General features: G+C 35.5%; 1 protein-coding gene across 2 annotated transcripts in view; it reads left to right on the forward strand.

Moving 5' to 3' along the window:
- Positions 1-25,591, forward strand: part of XIRP2 (xin actin binding repeat containing 2) — a gene marked incomplete at both ends in the record, with an annotated part of 242,748 nt that overhangs the window by 164,752 nt on the left and 52,405 nt on the right. For both annotated transcript variants that reach the window (XM_084247807.1, XM_084247806.1), the window contains one exon: positions 25,322-25,482. In XM_084247807.1, the coding sequence (XP_084103933.1) occupies positions 25,322-25,482 (161 nt within the window). The remainder of the gene's footprint in view (positions 1-25,321; positions 25,483-25,591) is intronic.

Below are 25,591 nucleotides of genomic sequence, written 5' to 3' on the forward strand. Positions count from 1 at the left end.
TAAACTTCCATTGAGTTCTTAATGTCTGATATTTTTAATCTGAAATGTCCATTTAGTTATTATTTTCTAATTTTAATTTTATGAAATTCTGCATCTTTCACATCCTTTATTATTTTCTATATTCTCTTAAATATGTCAGTCATGATTATTTTAAAGTTCTTGTCAGCTAATTCAAATACCTACATTTGCTTGACATTCTAGTACTTTTTTTAATAGGAAAACAAGTATTGTGTTTTCAAAAACAAAGGTAGAAATGCTCCGGGTATTACTTTCATCAGAGAGATTCAACCTTTCCTCTGCTAGACAGGTAAAGTGGAAAGGAGAGAGAGACTGACCATCTTAATTTAGAGTTGCATTGAGAATCTGTCAGATCCTTTTCTCCTCAACATTGAAACTACAGAAATCCATGCCCTACTTTTCTGATGTCTTCAGTTTGAATATTAACCTCAATCCCCATGAAGCTTCACTGTTTGTGAATGTCTTGTCAGGAAGACTTGCTGTGTTTGAGTCTATTCAAGTCACCAATTCTATCACCTCAAGCCTGATCAAGTATCAAAATCTTCGCCGTTTCATCTGTTTCCTTTCTTCCAGGGGCCAAAATAGTATTTTCACTCAACCTCGAGCTAAGTCCACACTATCAAGGATTTCCAGGGACAAAGTTCCCCTTTCTGCTGAGAACTTTGTTGTTACCTGTCCTTCTCATGGGTTCTTGCCTCGTAAGTTATCACGAAAATGTGGGCTAATCTACTTCACTTTTCTCAGTTTGGGCTTATGATTGTGACCTTCTAACCTGTGAATTTTTTGAAGTTAGCAATTATCTTAAAGAGAAAACAGAGTTGAGGTCCCACTATTCTCCAATATTGTCACTCTAGTTCTGTGAAACTGCCAACAACAGGAGTGTTCTTTCAGGGGTTAACACAGATTCTCAGCCTCTTACTGAATCCAGAAGTGACAACTAACCCTCAGGGACAGCTGCAAATCTTCAAATCATATTTAAAAGATTTCTGCCTTTCTTGAATTGTACTCCCTCTGGTGCTTATTGTAATTGATCCCACATTCCTAATTGTTCTCTGTGGGAGCATTGGTCTGATGCTGAATTTTCCATCTCACTAGAAGCAACAGTCTTATGTAGATTTCAGTTGGGTATGATGGTATGATACAGGATTTTGATAGTCAAAGATATAGAATATAGAAAAAATAAAGTATGTTTATGGATTGATTAAGGAGCAAATTTATCCTTTTGAACTTTCTAAAATTTTTAATACAAAGGATCACTTGTGCATCTTTTTACACACCTCTCTCTCTCTCTCTCTCTCTCTCTCTCTCTCTCTCTCTCTCTCTCTCTCTCTCCCCCCACTCCCCGCATCTATCTAGATAGTTTCTATGTATCTGCCTATCAACAACCCACTCACTTATCCATCCATCTATCTACCCATTTATTCAACTTACTTTTATAGTAATTTCACAGCAATTGATTATATTGTTTTATAAGAATGAAAATTCTTATAAAATCAAGGGCCTCTCTGGTGGCGCAAGGGGTTAAGTCGCAGCACTGGGAAGCTATCCATAGCCACTGCAGCACGAGTTCAATCCCTGGCCAGGGAGCTACCCACATAGTGCAACATACCTCTCCTGTCTGGCCTGCTGATCCTTTCAGCAGTGTATTTCAGTCAATCTGCCTGTTCTGTTCCCCACTCTGTCTCTAAGGAATACTCCTGCCACCCGCCACCGCCACACACACACACACCTCTGGCCTGTACCCCAGTTCATGTATGCATAAATAAATGAATCTTTATAAAAAGAATGAAAATCAATGTTCCAAACAGCTTAATTAACAAATAAGAATCTATGTGCTGATATTTTCATTGTCATCATGACTAAAATGAATAAATCAAATTTTTGACAATTCCATAAATTCTATAAATACTATAAATGCAAATTCTATAAATACAAATTCTATAAATAAAAATTTTGCTTGACCAGTGCGCTGGAAGAAATAAATTTTTAATTAAAATTTAAATGCTCACATGTGTCTAGTAGCTACCACAGTGACCAGCAGTACTATAAAATGATTAGACTCTGCTGGCACCTGGTCCTGAAAAATCTTATAGAGTGGATAGGGACAAGATTTTAGAAATTTTTTTCTTAGAGATAATAAGCAAATATCACTAATTGAGCTACTTTTAAAAGAAATACAGGGGCCTCCCCGGTGGCGCAGCGGTTGAGCGCTGGGTTGCGAAGCAGCCCGCAGCCTCTGCAGCACCGGTTCGATCCCTGGCTGCTCCCCGGCCACAGGTGGAGGGTCCCACATGGTGCGCAGACCTCTCCTGCCGCCCGCTGCTCCCCTTAGCAGTGTACTTCGGTCCTTCTGCCTGCTCTGCTCCCCGCTCTGGCTCTGGTGAATTCTCTCACCCTCCCGCGCTTCTGACTGTACCCAGTGCTTGTATAAATAAATAAATCTTTAAAAATAAATAAATAAATAAAAATAAAAGAAATCCATACTGAATATGGGGGGGGATAATGTATAACCTTGCCTTCATTAGTAAGTAATTGGTAAATAAATTAATTTGTAAGCCTTTTCTATGAAATAAATAGTACAGATATCAGGAAGTTTTCCTAAAATAAAGAACAGTTTCCTCTTTATTTGGGCCACTTGTGGGGTTATGGATGCACACTTAACACTGCATTAGGAAAATAACAGCAGGAATGAAAGATAAAGAAAGCCGCTTGTTTTATATTCTCTTAGAATGGTTTAGATGTTGGCATTACAGAGCTAAATGGCCATTCTAGGTGAGGTGCCCTACTTCCAGGTCAAGTTAGTGGGGTATGCTGAGTAAGCAGGTGGCAGCAAAGGACATTTAATATGCTTCTCCCTGGCACATGTGAGGTGACTCCTTTCCTCTGCTCTTCCTCCTGCTAAGTGATTTTAAACTAATATTAGTGGGCAAAAACAGGGTAAGTGTGCCCTTTACCTTAGCTGAAATGTCCTTTCACCACTTCTTCATATTTAATACACACACTGTAATAGTGTTTTTCTTCACATGTAAAACCTCAAAAAGCAAGGTAATGATTTCTATATCTAAAAAAATTTTGTAGAAAAGAAACATGTTTCTTGTTCCTGAGAACCCAGTTTCTACCAGAAAAAATTGAATTTTTTCAGTGTGCTTTGTTTTGTACACTTGACATTCAAAAATTGAAATCATTTTTTAAAGTACAAGTAATTAAAGGGATTTAATCCTGCCATTTCCTCCTTGGTGCTGCTTATTTTTTAGGCTTTGTTTGGAATTTAAGAGTCGGTTTGGTGGTCAATGCTGCTAAAATGTTTGATTGACTGCACATGTGTTAGTGCCATGTGTATATTACCAAAGATTCCCGAGGCAGAATGCCCTCAGAAACATACTTCTGAGAAGACTGGTTGACTCGGGCCCCACCTATACAGAGATCAGTTCCTAAAAATAGGTGCTAAGTTGCATCCTTTACAGGCAGGGCTAAAATAAATTCAGCCGTCCCATCTACTTGCTTGATAGACCCTTCAGTGGAGCTGGGCTCCACTCTACCGATTGCTTTCAGGGGACTGGGAAATTTGCTGTACGTGAAACAGGGAGGAAACAAGTCTGTGAAGAACTGTAAAGATTTATGGTATTTCCACGAACTTGGGGTTAAGTCTAAATACTACAAAAGGTACGTGTAATAGTCTTTGATATATGTCTGTGTCCAAAGTTGTACAAATGTTCTTACTGATTAAGATTAATGAAGATCATAGATCTAACTATAATTGTTATAAAAGGAAATATTCAGTCAGATTTAGCTTTTCTGAAAGTGTCTGACATTACTTTATATCATTAAATTAGGACTTCATATATAAATCTCTTGGCAAAATAGTTAGCATTTTTCATACTGAGTAGTGAAGCATAATGAGCCAAACTTGGTAAGTAATGATGAGTTACAATGATACTTTAACATAAAACTAAAAGCAAAAACTGAAAAAAAATAGTTTATCTGTTATGAGCATAAGTTGATTACACATACAATAAATTTATTAAGACATATGAAATGTATTTTTTGGAATTTAGTGAGGGAAAGTAATAATTTACAGTATTCTCAACTGTTGTAACTTGCTCAGAGAAAGGTATGAAAATTATTCTTCCTCCAGCCTTAGTTTGATTTTGTACCTCTTGCTCCAGTCAGTCTCATCTCTTCTGGGAGTGTTACTGGAGTAAGGATTAAAGAATCGGGTTATTACATGTTTTGCAGAATTAAGAAAACACTGCCAGTTGGATTTGCCAGCCCTAATTACAGTAACTACAAACTTAAAGAGAGAAGACAGAGATTTTACTTTAAAGATATCACGCCCTATATACTGTTTCAAGTGGACTTTTTACTGTCTTAGATTGCCTGTGAACACCTTAATTTGGTCCTGTTGTGCCTTAAGTGTTTAGACATTAGAAGCTGAAGTGATTTGGGAGAGACATTATAACAGAACCTCTTAAGACACCAACTAAAAGCAAGGACACTTTAAGATTACATAATACAGGGTTTAAATTTAGCCAGTTGGTGCTGAACTGAAAAATATTTTATTTTTACCAGAGCTCTATTTGGTCACTGGCAAGCCTTAGGTTGTTTGATTTATTTTAAAATTTTATGTGCAGGGTGCTGAAGAACGAGTAAAATATTTACCTCAGCTACCTTCAGAGCTATGAATTTTAATATGAAAGAGCACCTGTTTTGATTTTTAGAAGACATTTCCATTGAGTGGCAAAAAATATTTGGTCAGAAATGAGAAAGTCTTGAATTCTAAGCTGAAATATTCTCTACTTGTCTGCCTAATCTTTGAATATTTTACTTTTCTTGCTATCAACATGTAAAGGAACCACTAGTTCCATTTTTTAAAGTCAGTCAGCATATTTCAGATGTATGCGCTGTGGCAAAGTGCCAGCCATTAGGGGAAAATGTAGTCTGGAGTTTGGACTAAATGTATCTGCTTTCATCTGATGGTGGGCATTTTTAAAATACGGCTTCTCTGAACAGCCTGAGAAATAAATGTAGACATTCTTTAATGATCACAGAAGACTTTACTTCAGAAAATGTTTGTGTGAAAATATCAGCCTGGACCTCATGTCTTCTGTGAAGAGATCTGTTGCCTTTCCATAGGTTTAATTTTGGGTGAAAAGCCCAGAATGTTCACGGATAATTTATTATCCTTTACAAATAATAACTATCCATTGTTCCATCAGTTCTAGCTTGATTCTCAAAGTAACCACAATTGAAAACCTTCTGCACTTAAACTTTTTACTTGCTTGGTAAAATATTAATTACAATGAGGTGATTTGGGTTTGGGATATCCTGGTAATTGTGTTTCTAGAACTGACATTTCCATTCCTTTTTTCTCTCTCCCCCGCCACCCCATTCTCTCACATATTCATGTAGGCACACAACTCTGGAATTAAGAGACCATTTTGTCAGACTTGTGTGGTAGTTAGGAGTCTTGTCTCCATTCAGTAATTTCTAGAGCAGGGAAGACATTTAGTAAGTGTCTGGCAGTGTAATTCCAAGATTTTTGATTGAACAATCTGTAGGGGACAAAATTTAATTGACATTACATTGTCCTTTTTATTAGCTTCCCACCCCCTTTTCTGAAAGCATCCAAGTTACACTCTGAAATTTAATTAAGTTGTAATTTGTTTTTTCCTGTTTCAGAAACAAACCCTCATTCAAATTGCAGGGTCAAACCTTGCACAATGGTGGGTAACTTCAGACTTTCTGATTTGGGAATGACTTTTTTAGAACACTGATTTGTTCCAAATAGGTGTATGATCTTTATATGACTGTTTGATATATTTGTTGTTAGTTTTTTTTCCCCTGACCGTAAATGTATGGTGTTTTCTGACACCAACCAATTCTTCCACACCAACTAAATGTACAACAGTTTAATTCAATTCTCTGACTCCTAGAGCTAGAGCAGACCCCACAGATTGCCCTGCTTCAGCCAGTTAATGCAAGGTACAACTCAGGGCAGGAACATGAGGTAGAGAGGGCCATTTGGGGGGCAGGCAGGAGTGTCACAGAGCTTCCATGCTCTCTGTGATCCAACCATCCATCAGGGTATTCAGCAAGCAGGAAGTTTACCGAAAGCTTTTGCTTAGGGACTTTTTTCAGAGCTACGGTGATTAAATCACTGTCTATAGTCTCTTTTTACAGAACTTCTCAGATAGGAAGTGGGACAGAAAGTTGTAATGCTCTAATTATTTGGTTGGTATTTCTGAGAATCAGCCCCCGTTTTGAAGCTATCTCTATCCCCTGCCTTCATTCCTCTCTTGAAGCCAGGAGTCATTCATTGGCACACCGAAGACTATCACTCATGAAATTTTAAGAATTTTAGGAGCTCTGTGCCAGGACCCAGAAGCAAAGACCAAATATTTATTTTTATAATACTACATATGTCCACCATGTCTCCTCTTCTCTGAAATGCTACCTATGGACTCTAGATTAAAAATTTTCATGTAATTTCTTTTCCTAATCATTAGCATCCCTCTCCTGAAAACTTAACTAACCTGAGTATCCAGTTATTCAGTAAAAACACAAAGAACAATGACAGAAAATGAAGAGCAAAGATTTTGTTTTCTTAAATAAGTGGAAAATCTGCAGATTGGTTGTTACCAGGAGTGAGGGCAGGGGAGAGGTGAATGGGTGAACAGGATCAAGAGACACAAACTTCCAGATATAAAATAAATGTCATGGGGCTGAAATGTACAATGTAGGTGTTATAGTTAATATTTTATTGCAAATTTGAAAATTGCTGCAATGGTAAATAGACATACTATGGTGATCATTTCACAATGTATATACAAATGTTGAATTACTACTTTGTACACCCCACACTAATATCCTATTTGTGTCAAAATGCTTCCATTTAAAAACCAGCAAACTAAAAATCCCTGCAAATAAAAAAGTTGGAAATATGAAAATTCAGAGAATTATCTGTATCAATTTTGATGCAACAAATGAGTGTAGTTTTACATGTAATGACTCTTGGGACTTTGTGGGCCTCAATGGCACTTAAAAATAATCAGCCAGTGAGCCACACAGTAGGTAACTGGAATTCCCGCTGAAGTAGTTGTACTTCTTAAAATGCCATTAGGATAAAAGGAATCGATTACATAGATATGAAAAAAAACCCTCAGTGATTATTTGGTTTAACACCTTTAAGTTTCAGATAAGAAAATTGAGGCACAAGAACACTCACCAGAAACTCTTAAAAGATTTCAACATAGAGAATTAGAAACCAACTCCCTTGATTTCTATTTCAGTGCTATCTGTCACCCTCCTAATCTTTGTGCCTTACCATCACCGCAGGCCCACTCCACCCTCATGACTTGGGATACATCCCCAGGTACACCTTGATAAAAGCTTTGTTTTTCCAGCACTAGTTTTTGTTGCTGAAAAGAAGGCCTTATCCACATAATTTAGTTTATACTCAAAGAATGATAGACTTACTTTTTCATTTTCCTAAGCATCTAACTTTTCTCATCTTCTTTGTTAGATGAGCTCTTCCCCCTCACCTTCACCGTCTTGTCAACTGACATATCATTCCTCACTGCTCTTGTTGACAAAGCGTCATGTAGGATTTTTTTTCTTCCACATTTTTCTAATTGTGTGCAGAGTATACCCCATTACCTGGTGAATTAAATGCTTTAGATATACCTAACATTTCAAAAGTAAATAGTTGCCAAGTAGCTCCAGGCAATCATATGACTTAAAATAAATATAATGCTAAAATAATTAATTTTGGCAACTTCTCTGTGAGTCAAAGATCCAATAGTATTTTTGAAAAAGGACACAATTCTGAATATATAAGCATCTGTTTCCTAAATCTCATACTTCTGTGCTACCAGTGTGGAAAAGCTTAAAAGCAAAAAAATAATGAATATCATCATTAAATTTAAAATCAAAGCCTATCGTTAAAAATGGTTTCAATACATGTTCTCAATTTTTTTTCATTGAAGGTTCCATAAATGTGGACTAAATGTAAAATAAAATTCTAACAGTAATTATTTTTTAATTTATAGGAACTTCATTGTATTGAAATAAAATGTAGGTAGACTATATATTATAAAGTATCTGGAATTTTTGAAACTTTATATATTGAATTTTGATAAGTAGATCCCATTTCCTCATCAAATTGCACTATATCTTCATCGGTACGTTATCAGTATGTCTGTTGATGATTTTGTTTGTTTTAGTCAGCACTGTCATAATAAGACTTCAGTTTAACCTTATCTAAGCAGTAAAACTTTTTATCAAATTATTGCAAGTTTGTAAGAAATTTATAGTAAATAAGTGCTCCAAGGAAACAGTGAAAAAACTTTTTTTGTAAAGTTAAAATTTATCTTTATCAGTTCTCTAAGTTATAATTTTTGTCTACCCACACCAGATTTCTTTGTCAAGTTGAAATATTCTGGGAAAGGGACAAGAATAAAGTGAGTTTGTTCAAGCAGTTAAAGGGTTGTCAGTTCAGCTGCTTTTATTTAAAATGTACAATGTCTGCTTCTGTTGTATCTAGAGTCATTTTCCTGAGCCCTGTACAGGAAGTCTGCTACTTTGCTATGAGGGAGACACCCAGAAGCAGTTTCCAGCTGGAGCACAGGGGATGGAGGGAGGGGTGCCAGAGGAAGAGCAACTGGTGCCAGTCAGCAACTTCATTAGCTCTTTCTTTCCTCTGAGTCATCCCAGGGTGCTCAGATGGGAACAAGCCACATTAGAGCCTTGACTTCATTGGTGGAATCTATGTGAACCCTCTGAATCCTGGAATACTCAAAAACATTTATTTTGGGGAATGTGACTGTATTCAGGCTTGTCTGATTCTATCACTGACTCATTCTGGAATGGGAATAATTTCAGGATTCAGCATCCCTCTATATTTCACATTTGGACAATAGCAATAACTCTTACCCTGAAAGATTTCAGAGAAATGACATTTGAAAGAAAATCATCTGATGTATTTAAGTTACAAAAAAAAAAAAAAACTTTTTCCTCTCAAAAGATCTAGTCCAGCTATTGTAATTGTCAATTCAAAACTACTATTTATAGTTCATTACACACCACACGTTAAGCCTTAAATAGAAGCAATAAATTATCTCAAACTTCAATTTTCAGCTCTTTTTGTTTCACCATTTTAAGCCAACTGGCCCCACCTTCTTCACTATCATTATACTGTGTTATTACCATTTTTTTCAATTATGCTTTATTATGTTCTTACACACATACATATCTGTGTGTATTTTTTTTCTATAAGGTATGGTATAATTACTCTTACAGACTGTTCTCCATTTCTTTCATAGTCTCAAATTCCATTTGGGTGTTCAAAGAAATATGAGTAGCCTTCAAACAACAATCCATAACCACAATATCATCCATAATGATACCTTTTTTACCATCTGTGTAACATAGTATAGAGACCCTCATACAGAATTATGTGAATATTTGTATTGAGAACATGTTAGGCTGTGTCATAATAATAATAATAATAATAATAAAATGTTTTTTAACTCCCAGGGATAGATATATAAAAGGAGTTTCAGATACATAAAATTTCATTATTGACACCATCTTTATACTTTGAGCAATCTGAATGATGTACATTGTTCTCTCTCCCTTGATCCTTCCTTTTTCTTTTTTAATCTCATTCTATTAAAGACCTGTAATAGATTCCTAACCCTAAAACAAAAACTATCTTAAGATGTATGAAGTGTCCACAGTTTACCAGAATCACAGAAACATCATTTCAACCAAAAGCATCTTCAAATGAGCCCCACATAACACTTTACTGGAAAACCGAAAAATACCCTCAGGAATATCCTGATTGGTTGAACACAGACTTTGGAACCAGGCTGCCAAAGCATGAATTCTGACTCTTATACTTACCTCCTGATTGATGTCAGGCAAATTATTTAATATCTCTGTGCCTATTGCCCATCTGAAAATGGAGATAACAACACTATCTCTAGGGTTGTTTTACTAACTAAATTCAAGTATGAAAATGACTAAAACAACAGTGCCTGGTACATGGTAATTACATATTGGTGGTGGTAGTAGTAGTAGTAGTAGTAGTAGTAGTAACCATTATCTCTTTCCCAGAGACATAGATAAGAATAAAAATACACAGTACCAAGTTATCCTCAATGTTGAGCATTCAAAAATAACAGTAAACCTAACTGTTTAAGAGAGAAAATTACCTGATTTAATACGTTGTTCTGTTGTTAAAGATATCCTTACCTCTCTGAGAAGCACTCTTGAGCTCCAATTAAATTCCAGTCCTCTCTGGAATTGAAGGAAGCTATTTTTTTTTTATAGAGGCATGTTTTTATTTATTTATTTATTTGTTTGTTTGTTTGTTTTGTTTATACATGCACTGGGTACAGTCAGAAGCGCGGGAGGGTGAGAGAATTCACCAGAGCCAGAGCAGGGAGCAGAGCAGGCAGAAGGACTGAAGCACACTGCTGAGGGGAGCAGCGGGCGGCAGGAGAGGTCTGCGCGCCATGTGGGACCCTCCTCTGGTGGCCGGGGAGCAGCCGGGGATCGAACCGGCGCCGCTGAGGCCGCGGGCAGCTTCGCAACCCAGCGCTCAACCGCTGCGCCACCAGGGAGGCCCTGAAGGAAGCTATTAAGTGCCCTCTTTCTATTATAGCCATTCCAACACTTGAAATTGATAACCTTTCTGTTATCTTTTGTGATGTCAGTATCTATTACTTTAAGAAACTGGATGTTTCAGCCACCTCAGCCTTCATGACTCCATTCTGCTTTTTGATGGAGCTGCTCACAATATCTTAGATCACAATTTTCTTTCATTTCATCTAAAAGTGATCTTAACCCTCAACATAATCTTCACATTCTCAATGCCCTGCCCACCAACCCCTCCAGCCACTCTGCCTTTATTTGCTTTCTCTTTGTATATATTGGGTCCATTTTTAGTATCTCAGCATGGTGGAAGGAGAGCTCTTGGAAAGGAGGGAAGCACTGAAAGGTGGGACTGTGATGGCCAGACTGCTTATTAAGAGAATCTAGAGCAGCAAAGGCAAAGAAGAATGTAATAGTTGAAGACAAAGCAAAAGATCCTAAGCCAGTGAAAGGCATCAGGTTCAAGGGATGAAGCTAAGTTATAAATAGGAAAATAAATCATAAGTTCAGAAGGAAAGAAGACAATGGACAGGATAGGAGGAAATCTGCAATGAATTAGAACATAAACTTTGAAATTAAGGGGTGGTGGAGTCCCAATGTTCAGGTTTTCTGACTCCAGACTTCAGGGGCTGTTCTAAAACCTTAAAGGAACCATGCTACACCAAATGCTCTCTCAGTCTGGGCCCCACTGTCAGCTGCAACATGAAAGTGCCCATTGACCCTGTTTCATTTGTGCCCACACTCCTAAGCTAAATCCTCACCAAGAGCCAATTTAGAGATGGCTTCGCATGTGTGAAATGTGTCTAAAATGTATATATATTTTTATATATTTAAAGGTTAATGGTTTTGCACATAAGTTAATACTGTACAGTCACTATTATTAGTTGACTCCTTGTCACAGTCCTCATTATTCTGACAATACCAGCTGTACCCTGTTCCTAATATACAACTGGGAAATTTGAGAGTGGGGCAAAGCTTTTAGGTAATATTTTTAAAAGCCCTTTTGAATTTTAAAATGTTTGGTAGCATATAATTAGGACTTAAATAGTTGTTGGCAATTTGTGTGTTGGGTGTAATATGGATATGGTTGCAGATGTTGATGTGTATGAGTAAGACAAAAACAAAAGAATTGGACAGAGCCCTGCAGGCTGTTCATGGTTGAATAGTGTGTGTGTGTGAGAGTGTGTGTGTGTGTGTGTTTGTGTGCGCGCGCGCATATGCATGCTTCAGGGGACAGTCATGAGAGGTGAGTGTCTGGTTGAAGCCACTTGCCAACTCCACACTCAGGTTTACCATTTTGTAAAGAATAATGTAGAGTGTTATAAAGCATCAACATATTTACATTTTCCTTCTAAAATAATTTCTGTAATGGCTGTGTCAGAGTTAGGAAGGTTTATGACATTTTCTTCAGGCCCTGTACTGTTGGAATCTAGTGCTTCTTCCACATCTGCTTTCCTTGGCAGGCTTCCAACCCAAATGTGTGCTGGGACACCCTGAAAACCTGCTGAGATCTCTCTTCCTCTTAGATCTTATAAAAAAAAGTAAAATACAAGTTGTGATAAAATGGTCCTCAAGGAAAATTGTGTGTATGTGTGTGTGTGTGCATGTTAATGTTTGCATGTTCTGTCTATTCTTGGCCCACTGGACTGAAGAGGCTGGTTATTTTTTTCTTTAATTCTTTTCTTGTCCTTTCTTTACAACTATGATGGTGACATGAGTGTATTTGGAATTTTTTTTAGCTGTAACACTTATCTAATTGCATTCTGCAGATATGTAATAACAGGAGAATTTCTGGCAGAATTTAAATTTGGCAGAAAGCCCAAAGTTGACGGGTTTCACTTTCCAAGCAAACATCTTTGTGCAGTTCTAATTTTCACCTGCTCATGTGGTGTCCTGCTGAGCATTTTTGGTGATGAGCTGGATTTCGTTGTGGGAGACTCACAAGTTCACAGGCAAGGAATTTATTTTTGCTCCCTCCTGGAAGCTCTAATCCCAACTTTCACATAACTTCTCTGTACTGCTTAAATAACTTATCTTGAATAATTTAGAACTTGCTTCTTCCTACTCTTTAAAAAGAAGTAGGAGAAAGAAGGTAACAAAATCTGTCAACAGGGACCACAAAAAGATGGGCACTGAATTTTCCAATATTATTTCAAGATAAATTTATTCAATAAATCTTAATGGATGTACACTGTTTAGAAGTTGATGTTAAATGTTAATATCTGTGAATCTGGACATGTTAATGTGAACTATCAGTTTGCTCTTGGCAGTCTAGGAATTTTAGCTTTAGGTAATTATCGATATTTAATAACCAGTTCTGCAAAAATATGAGGAAATGCTCTACCACTCATTAGTAAGGAAACACAAGTTTATTCATGCTGAGAAATGCTTTGTGTTTTACCTACTTCGCATGAGGCCCTAAGGAGCGTTTCTAGTCACTCTGTGCTGGCCATCCTTCTGCATTCCCAGTGTGTGCACTTCCAAGTTATAAATTAATGAAGCTAAGAGATTCTTTGGCTAAAATTATGGTAGATATGGCATGTCTGCTTAAGTCTTTGAGTGACTTAAGAGATGGAAATTGATGCTTTATTGCTGGATATTGGTTGATAGCCTGCTGTTGTAGTTGCAGGTTCAAAAAAAAATGAGCTTTCAAGATAAATGAAGAGATGCTCATGTTTACAATTTTAGTTTCCTATCAGGTGAATTGTCCTAATGTAGTGGAGGTTACTTAGTTGAAGTGACCTCCTGTCTGTCCTCCTGAGATTTTAATGTATAAAAGGCATAGTCTAAGAAAGTGGTTCTATTGTAAAATTGTAAAAGCCTAATTTCACATGGAATTTTACAAGAAAACCCAATATATAATTTGTTTAATTGCTTTTTACATTTCTACCCCCAACTTCCCTCCTTTCACCTTTTACTACACTTGAGTTTAAATTCCACTGGTCTAGGAGAACTTTTGTTTGCAAGTTTTAATTAAATTCTTTGCTGTTCACAGATGTTACTGTCTTCATGTACATGGAAAAGAGCAAGTTTCAATCTGAATAACATTTAAAGGCTGATTTTTTACACTTCATTCTTTAAAAACAGGAGTGAAATAAGAAGCATAAACTGGGTTCCTCTACTTATGGTGCACTTAAAGGATTAAGTTTGGAATCTCAGAGAAAAGAAACAAATGCCAGTGCCAATTTATTTGAAGATAAATAGCTATAAATAAATCAAGGGATGGTGAGAATAATTATGTACTCCATGTGTATCAAACAGGGAGAACTATCAAATTACTTCCACTCTTTAGACTATTCCTAGTATTGGCATATCATTAGGAATCTGACATTATCTTTTTTTTTTAATTACAAGCTGCTTTTGTATGCAAAGGATATTTAGGCTATGTTCATGGTGAGAGGAGAATAACCCAGTACCCAAATGATTCAAATTTTTGATGTGTTAAAATTATCATAGCTTTAATTCATAAGTATCTCTGTTCTAAATTTCAAAGACTGTTCAAGTCTATCTAATATTATCTGGTATGCCCTATAAATAGGGGGGACAGTAATCAGAAAGTACTTGTGAAAATACAAACATTTGAACAAGATGTAGATTACATTTAATTTTAGACCATATTAGAAGAACCTATAGCTTTAATCAGAACAAGTGTACTCTACAAGGATTCTTAACATTTCTGCTTAACATTAGCAGTTTTAGCTTCCCACCCAAAATTAAATCATTAAAGACCACATCATTTTGAAAGTGTTCAGTACTTAGGTAGAATTTTTCTAAGTACATTGCCTCTCTGAAAGGGTGAATTTACTTCCAGTGGAGTAGCTTATTCACTGACCAAGATGTTGCATTATTTATACATCTTCACTTTTCTCCTTGATTGCTTGGCTTCTCCAAATAATGTTTAGTAAAGAAAGTGTATGGAATCAATGTGTCTTTCTTTCCTTGGTCAAGTCTCTCAGCCATTAAGTCTGAAAGAAAAACATAACAAAATATGCTACTATTTGTGGAGTTAGGCAGAGAAAGTATTTTAAACAACAACTTACTCAAGGTCACGAAAAGAGTTTATCTGTCTAAAATTCAGAGACTGAAGTTCTCTAAAATGAGGGAGATTGAATTAAATACATATTATTATTCAAATGGAAAAAATGACTAGTTGGAGAAAAGCTGCCATAGTCTCAGTTGTCTAAGTTGATAGAAAATCAGAATATGGTGATTTGAACTTTCTTTTAATATCCTTTGTCAGAATAAATTTCAAATGTAAACCCAAACAGGGGTGGAAGTTGGACTGGTAAAAAATTGGGGAATTTCTGGGGCCTCCCTGGTAGCACAGGTGTTAAAGACAGCACTATGGAGCTATCAGCAGCCACTGTAGCACCAGTTCAATTCCCTGGCCAGCCAGGGAGGTGACCCACATGGCCCAGCAGACCTTTCTTCTCTCACCTTCTGCTCCCCTCAGCAGTTTATTTCAATAGATCCACCTGTTCTGCTCCCCACTCTATCTCTGGTGAATCCTTTCACACCCCTGCATCTCTGGCCTACACCCCACATCTTTTATGCATAAATAAATATATCTTTAAAAAATAATCGGGGAATTCCCAAAAACAGATCCAGAAATCTCTGGCTATTTCAGAGTGCAGCTAGCATAGAAATAGTTTAAGGTGGACATGCTAAGATGTTTTTCCAAATTGCAAATTATTAAAGATTCATCTCCATTACATTATTGTTACTGTTTTTGTCTATAGAGTGCCAACAGCATACCTAGAACTAAACAAAACAGTCCAATACATGTGAACTAACATAAAATGGAATTTGGCAAATCCTGTACAAGATAAAAGTAGATCACTTTTAGGAAAATGCATGAATCATTTCCATCTGCCAACAGGTGACTTTGCCCCTCATACTGAAATCACTTTTCTGTGCATTCTGGAGACCTCTGTTGGGTTTAAAAGTGCTGGCAGACATTCTAACTAGTCTGTTTCTGCAGTGCTTTTCAGAAGCAAGCACATTTGCTACTAATCACAGACCAGTCTTGATGATGATCTCTTTATGCCTGAAAGAATAAGTCCATTTGCTTGTCATCTCCCATGTTTCACCCTAAAAAATAGAAACATGCTTTCCCCCTCAAAAAGGCACTGCTGGTTAGTATTAAGATACAAAGAAGGAGGAGGTAGAGACCTGGGAAACACAGGAAAGTCTAAGTAAAGGAAAATTAAAAAATGAAGCATTAAGAATTTTTAAAAGGGTTTGTTTGAAATTTTGGGGTGAGAAAAAGATGTCCTATAAAACAGCTCAGGGAGAGGTGGAATCATGTAAAATAATACAAAAATTAGAGATTTTTTTAGAACAGATATTTTGGGAAAAAAAGCCTGGGAGTTAATTTAACTCAGAGATACACTAAAAAGGAATAGGCATACAAATAGAAGTTTGGTTTTTTGGTTTCTTTTGTTTCTTTTTAATGTTGTGGAGGCACAGCAGAGGGAGCCCCTCACTATCTGGGTTAAGTGGGGACAATCTGAAAAGAAATTATACCACTGAGTAGCTTCAAGTGATTTTTCAACCACATCCAATATAATTAGTTTGATCCATTTTCATCTAATTTCATCTCTCTATATAAAAAAAAACATGGTTTGAGGAGTGGGGCTGTGAAGTATGTGTTACGAAGCTCCTCAATATCCCCTACATAAGGAGGACTCCATTTGGTGTGTCTTCAAACAAGCCAGCTTCCTTGGCATGGCCAGCCTTCTGGGAACTTGTTTTATTCAGAAGTTAGTGTGTTGAAATGATGCAACCTGCTGGGTTTCTGTTTTTAGAGACAAGGGCCAGATCAACACTTCTTAGAATACTGTATTTCTTGAGGATCGTGCTGCTCTCTTAAGTAGAGCAGTACTGAATATAAAGGTGATTGCTTAGTGTTTGTCGGAGTGCTGTAGTTGGCCAACAGTAGATGGGCAGTAGATACTTACTGAATGTATGACTTGAAGTCTTAAAAAGAAAGCTTCTCAGATACCCTCATTGTGTACCTGGGATGCAGATGTAAACAAGAATATCCTTTGATGGCAGCATGACACCACCTTCTATGCTCTGTGGCAGAATAGGTTTATAGAAAATGTCAACAGTGGTCTTTGCTTTGCATTTTCCTTCTCATAGTTTTGTCCTTTTCCCTGTGTGCTAGGATCAGTGCCTAACAGTCTCTAGGTTGATCTCGATGGTGATGAAAGAAATGTAACTGAAGAATTTGCTTTGATTTCTAATTCTATGCTTCAAGTTTATAAGAATGAAGAAGAAGTCACTTGGAGCCATAGAAATTCAGCAAACTGGTTTCTCTTTGATTTACCCCTGGATACACTGAAAATAAGTCTAGGAAGGATTTGTGTATACTTAGGAAACAGAAAGGAGGATTCATATCATTATTTAAAATTCTACTTTGTAATAAAATTTTATAGTTTAATGAAAATATACTTACATAAGAGACTTTAGAGTTGAAAAACCTTGTTTTCATAAATATCTGAACTCAATTCGTTTTAGTCACTTGCTATATGAGTTTATACTTTGATTGTTACTTTCCTCATTAGAAAAATAGAAATAATACCTCTTTATCAGGTTGTTATAAGAATTAGTGGGATAATACTTATAAAAAGATTAATATATAATTGATATTCATTATCAGGTAGTTATTGTTATAATGCAGTATAAGTCTGGTTGTATTTGGAAGATGTCCAACAAGAGATTTATACTGTAAAAATCATCTACAGGCATCATCTACAGGCAATTAATGGTTCTAATTTATTTCACCATTTCAAAGAAATTTAAGTCATTTTATTCAATTATTGATTTTTTTAAACTGGCCAATTATTTAAACTAAGCAATGAATTTAAAAATATTAAACAGCAATATGATTAAATTTTCAAATATACCCAAACTAGCAATATTAATGCACTTAAATTCTGTTCATTCATAACTATTCTAGTACAGAGCATATGTGAGATGATAGAAACTGCAGAAAACAGGCTGAGTCTATATAACTAGAATGTTTGCAATTAAAAATGGCTGTACGGTTGCTCAGATTAAAATTTAAATGGATGTTTAAACTGAGTATTCTCTATAGGAAGACTTTTCATCTTTGGTGCATAAAGAATAACTTCAACGATGTTTTCATCACAGGGTCGGCTTGTGTAAATAAATCTGTGCCATTTGGCAGAGGTGAAGCTGAAATATACAAAGAATCTACTATGTAATGATTTCTCTCTTGAACAGATGTGTGTATGTACATAGTGGACGCTTGTGCTAGCTTCCTATTGCTGCTGTAACAAATTCCCACATAGTAGCTTACAATAGCACCAATTTATTATATTACTGTTCTGAAGGATTTATATTTATTATATTACTGTTTAAAATGGATTCTACTAGGCCATAATCAAGGTGTTGGATGGGGCTTTAGTGAGGAATGTTTTCTTGCCCTTTCCAGCTTCTACCTTCATTCCTTGACTCATGGACCTTTCTTCCAATTTCAAAGTCACCCTACAATATCTCCTCCCCCCTTCCCTTGCTTTGGTCTTTTGTCATCACATCTCCTTTATGACTTTAACTCTTAAGGACTCTTGTGATTACAGTAGGATGTACGGGGATAAACCAGGATATTTTTCGCAGTCAAGATCCTAACTTCACCAGGTAAAGTGACACATTCACAGATTCTGGGCATAAATGCAGAAACATCTTTTCAGGACCAATAAAGTGTTTATCAGTGTTGAATCTTCTTCTAGTCAGCAACTGGATATATACAGGATTTCTCCCAGTATCTAGTAAACTAGAAGAAGGGTAATAATCCTTTTTATTAAACTGAGATACCTATTTTTGTGAATATATAAAACATAGTAATCTGATGGGTGGATGGATTTGGGGAAAATGATAAAGGTACACATAATACCACAAAGCATTTTAGGGAAAAAGGAACATAGATTAGTTTAAAAAGTGATATTTAATTCATTCTGTCCATATGCTGGATGGACACCACAATATAGTTTTTGTGCTGTCACAGAATTTCCACCATTTTGCTTTTTCATCCTTTCTCTCTCATTTTTTTAAAAAAAACTGTAAATTAATGCAAGATTGTGTTATACACTTCCTCTTTCATTTTATTCTCCATCTACTTCTCAGTTTTATAATATTCAAATGAGAGTAAAATATATAAAACTCAAATTGATTACAAATTTGACCCGGTAGTAGCATTCTGAGTGTTTAAAAAAGATGAATTTTATTATTAGCTGAGGGAAATGCAAATATTAAGAATTACAGAAAATTTATTCATGCTAATGGCTCTGAGCCCTTATTATGTCCAGCAGTATGATATCCTATGCGCAAATCTGAGCTGGGTTATATATCATATACTTAGGTTTGATAGAATTTTGTTCATCACTCCCCCATTTAATTCTGAATCAATTTTCTGAGTCGTAAGCAGTTGACTTCTTTCCAATGCATACAGAATATAATAGCGGGGCTATTGATGTGTCTCCAAAAGTGTCCTTGCCTTTCCAAAGCTGGTGTCTGCATCTCTGTCAGCTCTGTGGACTTCCTTGTAACACTTCAGCTCACTCTCTGCCTGGCTTTTAGTTCAAACTAAATAAAGGCCTCTTCAATTGCTTTTAGAAAAATTCAAAGAAAAAAATCATTAATTTTTTCAGGTTAACACTCAAAACCTTATATTTTATTTTCACTCATAGTTAGACACTAGATTAGCTATTAAGGAATATTCTTTAGATTGTATTAATTGTATATGCCTTCTGAGTATTCACAACAGAAAAGGTATCTCATTGTTTGGATTTTCCTTCATCTGTTTACTATAAAAGGTGATTGCTTGGGTTTGTTCTTTGTCTGCTTTGCTTCCCAGCTCTGAAGCTCATCAGTCACCTCACATTAAGCAAGTGTTGTAACCTTTCTTTGTCTCTGTTTCCTTATCTGTAAAATGGAGATAAAAAATATTAAATAGTCTCTACCTTATGGTGTGATTGAGAGGATTAAATATATCAATGCCTGATACATAAAAAGCAATTTATACATATATACTATTACTTTTAACTTATAAATCATTTTCTTGAATACTTTATCAATTTTTCAATAATGTTAGTAGCTTTTTTCTAACCAGTATTCTTTAATGAAGATTAATATTTCAACCTATTTATTATAATTACTCCTTTTCAGTTTTATTCATCTTATAAATTTTAAGAGTTTTTAATTTGAATGTTTTGTGCTTAAAAAGTCCAATTGAAATAATTTTATGAATTACATTTACTTCACTGAAGACTTTTTATCATTTAAAAATCACTCCTTAGTCTATCTAATACTCCATTTACCATATGTAGTCAGGTGAGGAACTCATGTTTCCCTCAAAGCTATTACCCAGTTTTCCCATCAAAACTTGTTGATAATACTGCTGTTTCTTTGCCTTTCTGCATCTTTTTCTCTTTCATATATTCCGTGGCCAGCTCTTCCATGTTTCAGTGTTGAGATCCGCTTCCTGCCTGCCTTTCCTGACAGCTGTTATGTGGATTATGTCCTCCCCTAGAGCTTCCCAACTCACCTGAGGCAAGCCTATGTGCCTTGGGGTATAATTGCCTGAATCTCTCTTTCTAACTAGACTGAAAGCTCTGGAACATCATGCACATGTCTTATGCTTATTACAGATAATCAATACTTGTTTAAAGTAATAAATGAATATAGTAATATAAATTTTATGAATTCTATAGCTCAAATCATTTCTTGTTGAAATTTCATGTGGCAAAGATGGAGGGAGATAGGTCAGTGTCATCCATGGCAATTATATCTCTATAACGTTCTACTTTTTCTTACTGATGGTCTTTATACGTTTATACTTTTTCTTACTGATGGTCTTTGTATGTACTGTGCTACTCAGGGTGAAGACTCATAGTTCTTAGAACGTCATAGTGGGATAATATTTTCACTTTAGAGAATAGCCCCCATCATCCTTATTAATACACTTTGTCTGCAATGTTACTTTGTAAGAAAACACTTTTCTTCAGTATATTCATGTGATAGTTTTCACCCAATGTTTTATTTTTAAATTGTGTTTTATTTTAGGTTTGTTTCTCAGAAGAGACATATTTTGGATTTCATTGTCTTTGTCTTTTTTCAGTGTGAAGTTTGACCTGAGTTTATTTTTATGACTGTAACATTTGATTTTATTTCTAGCTTCTTGTTTAAATATTTTATATCAGAATCCTCTGTTTTCTTTTTAGCTGACCTTTGCTCCATGGGCTGATTGCTTTTTTGGTTGCCTTCTCACATGAGTACCAACTTATATGCATATGGACAATAGTTTACAAAACTAAAATTTTGGTAACCAGTAACCAGTAAACAATTCTTAATTTCATTTAATGTTCAGTGTTTAAAGAAAATATCTAAAGACATATGAGTTTCTTTTCTTTATCACCAAATTCTTCATGTGTCTATATAGCTGCAGAATTTTCCTTGAATTTCAAAGGCTTTACCAGGATTTGCTGATGTGTTGGTGCTATAAAATTATTTTTCCTGGATTATGATTCATAAATATAATCATAGACTAATCTAGGTCCACATTTTATTTTCAGCAGTTTTCTCATATATTATAGCTTATTTGTTTTATCTACTCCCTCATCTTCTCACTGAAATGTTATTATCTTATAGCTTGTATTTTTCTCTCTATTCTTTCTCTGCTGCCTCCTTTCATATTCTTTTTAATATGTTCATGATTCCTGTCTCTGCAATACATATTATTATTTTTTTTAAGATTTATTTATTTATGCATACAAGAGCTGGGGCACAGGCCAGAGATGCTGGGGGGTAAGAGGATTCACCGGAGACAGTGGGGAACAGAACAGGCGGATTGACTGAAGTACACTGCTGAGGGGAGCAGCTGGTGAGAGAGCAGAGGTCTGCCTCACCATGTGGGCTGCTCCCTGGCTGGCCAGGGATCGAGCTCGTGCTGCAGAGGCTGCGGATTGCTTCACAGTGCAGAGCTTAACCGCCTGCACCACCAGGGAAGCCCCACATATTGTTCTACTTATTGTCATCAATGTATAATTTAATTATTGTAAAAATCATTAATTTCCCTAGTTATTTTCTCATTTATAACAACTTTCCTGATTTTTTTTCCTGATTTCACTTCAGTCAGGTCTCTGTTTTAAGTGACAGCTCAGACATTAGCAAATGTTCTTTTTATGAAATAGAGGTCAAATTATTTTTTATTGTAGACACTTCCACATAATACACATTGGGTAGAAAAAATGGAAAACAAATAATATAACTCATAAATTTTTATAAACCAATTTCAAAGTAGCTGTTGTTTAATATCTGTCTCTCTTCCCATTACACCTATTTTACTGTTATATGGTCATCCTTTCCATAAAACTTTATCCACAACTACAGTTTAGAAATGTGCCAAAGTAAAAAGAAATATTTAAATTAGAAAATGTGCTGAGATTAAATTTTGCTTTATAAATAACATTATGACAAAGCACTTGGCCTTATGTACCCTGACACAGTAGATACTGTCAAACATTTTTCTGACTTTGACAGAATTTTTGAACAACACACTGATCCTAGTATGATGTATCAAGTCATTGATCTTTATTTCCAAATCATTACTCTATAAAGATCTTAGGTTCATATTTATAACTTGCTATTTTAAGTTTTTTTTTGATAATTATGTGTTTACTGGAAAACAAGGGTAGTTTTTGTCATTTCTTAATGTTGTAAGAACATATTTTTATAAACCACTAAATTTCATATTTGAAATTTCTGAAGAGCTAGTTAGAACAATTCATAACAATGTAGCAGTGACCCTTTTGAAATGTCTTTTGATATTCTTCTATGCACGTTTCTAAGAATTCTTTTATAGTAAAAATGATAAAATTAAGAGAAAATTCCAGAATGTATTGATTGCATTAACTAGCCCTCATTGTTTTCTATATCTGACACCTTAAAACTATTTTTATCACTTCTGAGGAAACATAGAAGGATAAATATAGCAATCGTTCTGATTGGTCATATGCATGTGACGTATTGGTCAATAAAAGAGGAGTGAGTATTTTGCCTTACATGATGCTCTGTTTCTTATTTTTTTTACCTTAAATTAAACATGGATGTTCCATAGAAAGTCAAATTCAGGAAGATATATAGCATTTTGCTACCTGGACAAATGTGATCAATTGATTGATTTAGTTACATAGTTCTTAACAGTTATAGAAGAAAAACACATGTTTAGAACTCAAGAAAAGAGATCTTTAGTCATACATATGATTGAAGAAAATAACATAACTTTTTATATTAAAGATTATAATATGAATCTTTTCTCTAAAAACTTCAGTATTTTTATAAAAGACAGCATTATCCTTGATATCTAATAGTATTGATAACCATTTTTAATGCTTTATTTTCTGTCAAAGTGCTTCCCTGTATGTTCTTACTATTTTTACAGGATTTACTATACTACCCAAAGAATTAATATTATGTAGGAATTGGCAATTATTTTCTTATCAGTAAAGAAAACATTCTAAATTTAGGGTTTAAAGGATTCCAGTCCCAGCTACACCATTAATTCTGGAGATATGGGAGAATTCATCGAACTTTTTGAAGTTTTGTTTATTCATCTGCAAAATAAATTACCTCTAAGTCCTAGAGAAAGTAACTTCTACTACAGTGATTTGTGATATTAATATTTATAATGCCTTCCAACAGTAATACTCACCTGAAACTTTCATTTTCTCCTCTCTCGTTTTCACAGATCACTTTAGGCTTATATATAGCATGTTCCTCCTCTGTCTGATTTGCATGCTTACAGATTCCACCATTCTCTTTTTCCACAGATATTTTATGACAGTGGTATCTTAATTTGTTTTTCTATGTCACCTTTTTCTTTAACGGTATCCTAAGCTCACTTCACACTGTTCTCTAATCTCAGTTGCTTCCAAATCTTCTGACAGCACGTTATGAAGTCTTGTGACCACTGTTTCTCTCTTCTTTCCCACACATGCCTAAGGAAAGGGCTCTCATCAAAACTAAATATTTGCAGCAGATATCCTCAGCATCAAGTTAGGTATAGATCGGTGCAATTCCTTATAATAGACAGGGCAGGAATCATCACCTTGTTTTTCAGATGAAGAAATTAGTCAGTAATTTAGGAGGTTAAGAAACAATATGCACACAACTTCTTAGTTAAAGGCATGTTTTCTATCCCATGGCCCTACCCGAGCAGGCAAATTTATGGTGAGGGGAAAAGAGGGAGGGAGAGAGAGAAAGAAAAAGAAAAAGAAAGATTAAAATGTAGTGGTTTTCCATTCAGAATAAAAGGCCACAAGGGGCCTCCCCTGGTGGTGCAGTGGTTGAGTGCTGGCTGTGAAGCCTGTTCGATCCCCGGCCACTGGCTAGGGTCCCACATGGCATGCAGACCTCTCCTGCTGTGCCCGCTGCTCCCCTCAGCAGTGTATTTCAGTCCATCTGCTTGTTCTGTTCCCCACTCTGGCTCTGGTGAATTCTCTCACCCTCCCGCGCTTCTGACTGTACCCAGTGCTTGTATAAATAAATAAATCTTAAAAAAAAAAAAAGAATAAAAGGCCACAAGACTAGAGAATCCAAATTTTTTAACACTCAGGCAACTGATTTCCTGACTATCAATCTTGGGCATTTCCTAGATGAAAAAGTGATAAAAATCAAATATTTGGAAATTAAAAATATGTATGGGTGAGCAAAAATATACTGCTCACTTTCTGCTATGATTAAGAAAAGAAAGCATCTTTACCAATAACATACAAAATGAAATTTATATTTTAATGTGGAAAACTTTAGGGGGCTCATGTTCAATAAAATCTCCATAGTGATCATTAGCAAAAAAGAAGAGTGTAATTGAATATAAACTGAATTCATCTGTGCAGCTAGATAATCCAATGGGAAAAGTAAAGATATATTTTCATCAGGCATGTGAAAGATTTTCAGGGGTTTGTGGGACTCTCTAGCAGAATCAACTGGAGGAGCATACTTCTGTAAGCATATGAAGTTTGAAAAACAGGTGAATTTTAAAATAATTGACAGCGTGAATATAGTAATGTTGTTTAATCATAACATTCTTATAATACAGATATCTATTCCTTTGCTTTTGTTCCTTTCTGGCAGCATGTGAAATAAAATATATTTACAATTTTATTTAAAGTACATGAAATGTTTACTTAAATAGAAAGTCCCTATGGAAAACAACATAGACTCTAACAATTTTTTTTTTTCTGGCTAACAGAAGTTGTTCACAACTGCTATTATATACTAAGCCTTGAAGAAGCTTAGAATGTTTAACGTAAATCCCATGCATAGTGCTTTAGGATTGTTCATTATTAATGTTATGTGTCTCTTCATATATAACTGTCTCATCAGAATAATTGTAAGAACAGATAGGGACAATATTTGTACTTCCAGGTATGCTCATATACTGGCATTTTGTAACTACTTAAAAGCTTGAAGAGGGTGACTGTGAAACATTGAAAATATTATGAAATGTTACAGTTTATTGTACAAGAAAGGATATTTTAAATGCCCTTACTGTTCATAAGGTGATGATATTTCCTCTTCGAGATACCTGACATATTTCTGAGCATGCTACATTTGTTTTCAGTGACTGCTGGCCCTCATAAACCTGCAAGTGGATTTGCAAAAGACTGTGCTGTGCAGAGTGAGGGTGTGTCAGACCTCCAGGAGGTGGTGTCCTTGAAGGAGCGGATGGCGAGATACCAGGCAGCTGTTTCCAGGGGTGACTGTCGCAGTTTCTCTGCCAATGTAAGCTGCTCCTGATGGTTTTGCATTAAGCAATGTGCTTGTTGTCTGCCTTTCACATGCCCTCCTTATATTGTATACAATTTTGATGGGCAGTTGGATGAAGTTAAAA

Source organism: Talpa europaea (assembly GCF_964194135.1).
Source record: "Talpa europaea genome assembly, chromosome: 1".
NCBI lineage: Eukaryota > Metazoa > Chordata > Mammalia > Eulipotyphla > Talpidae > Talpa > Talpa europaea.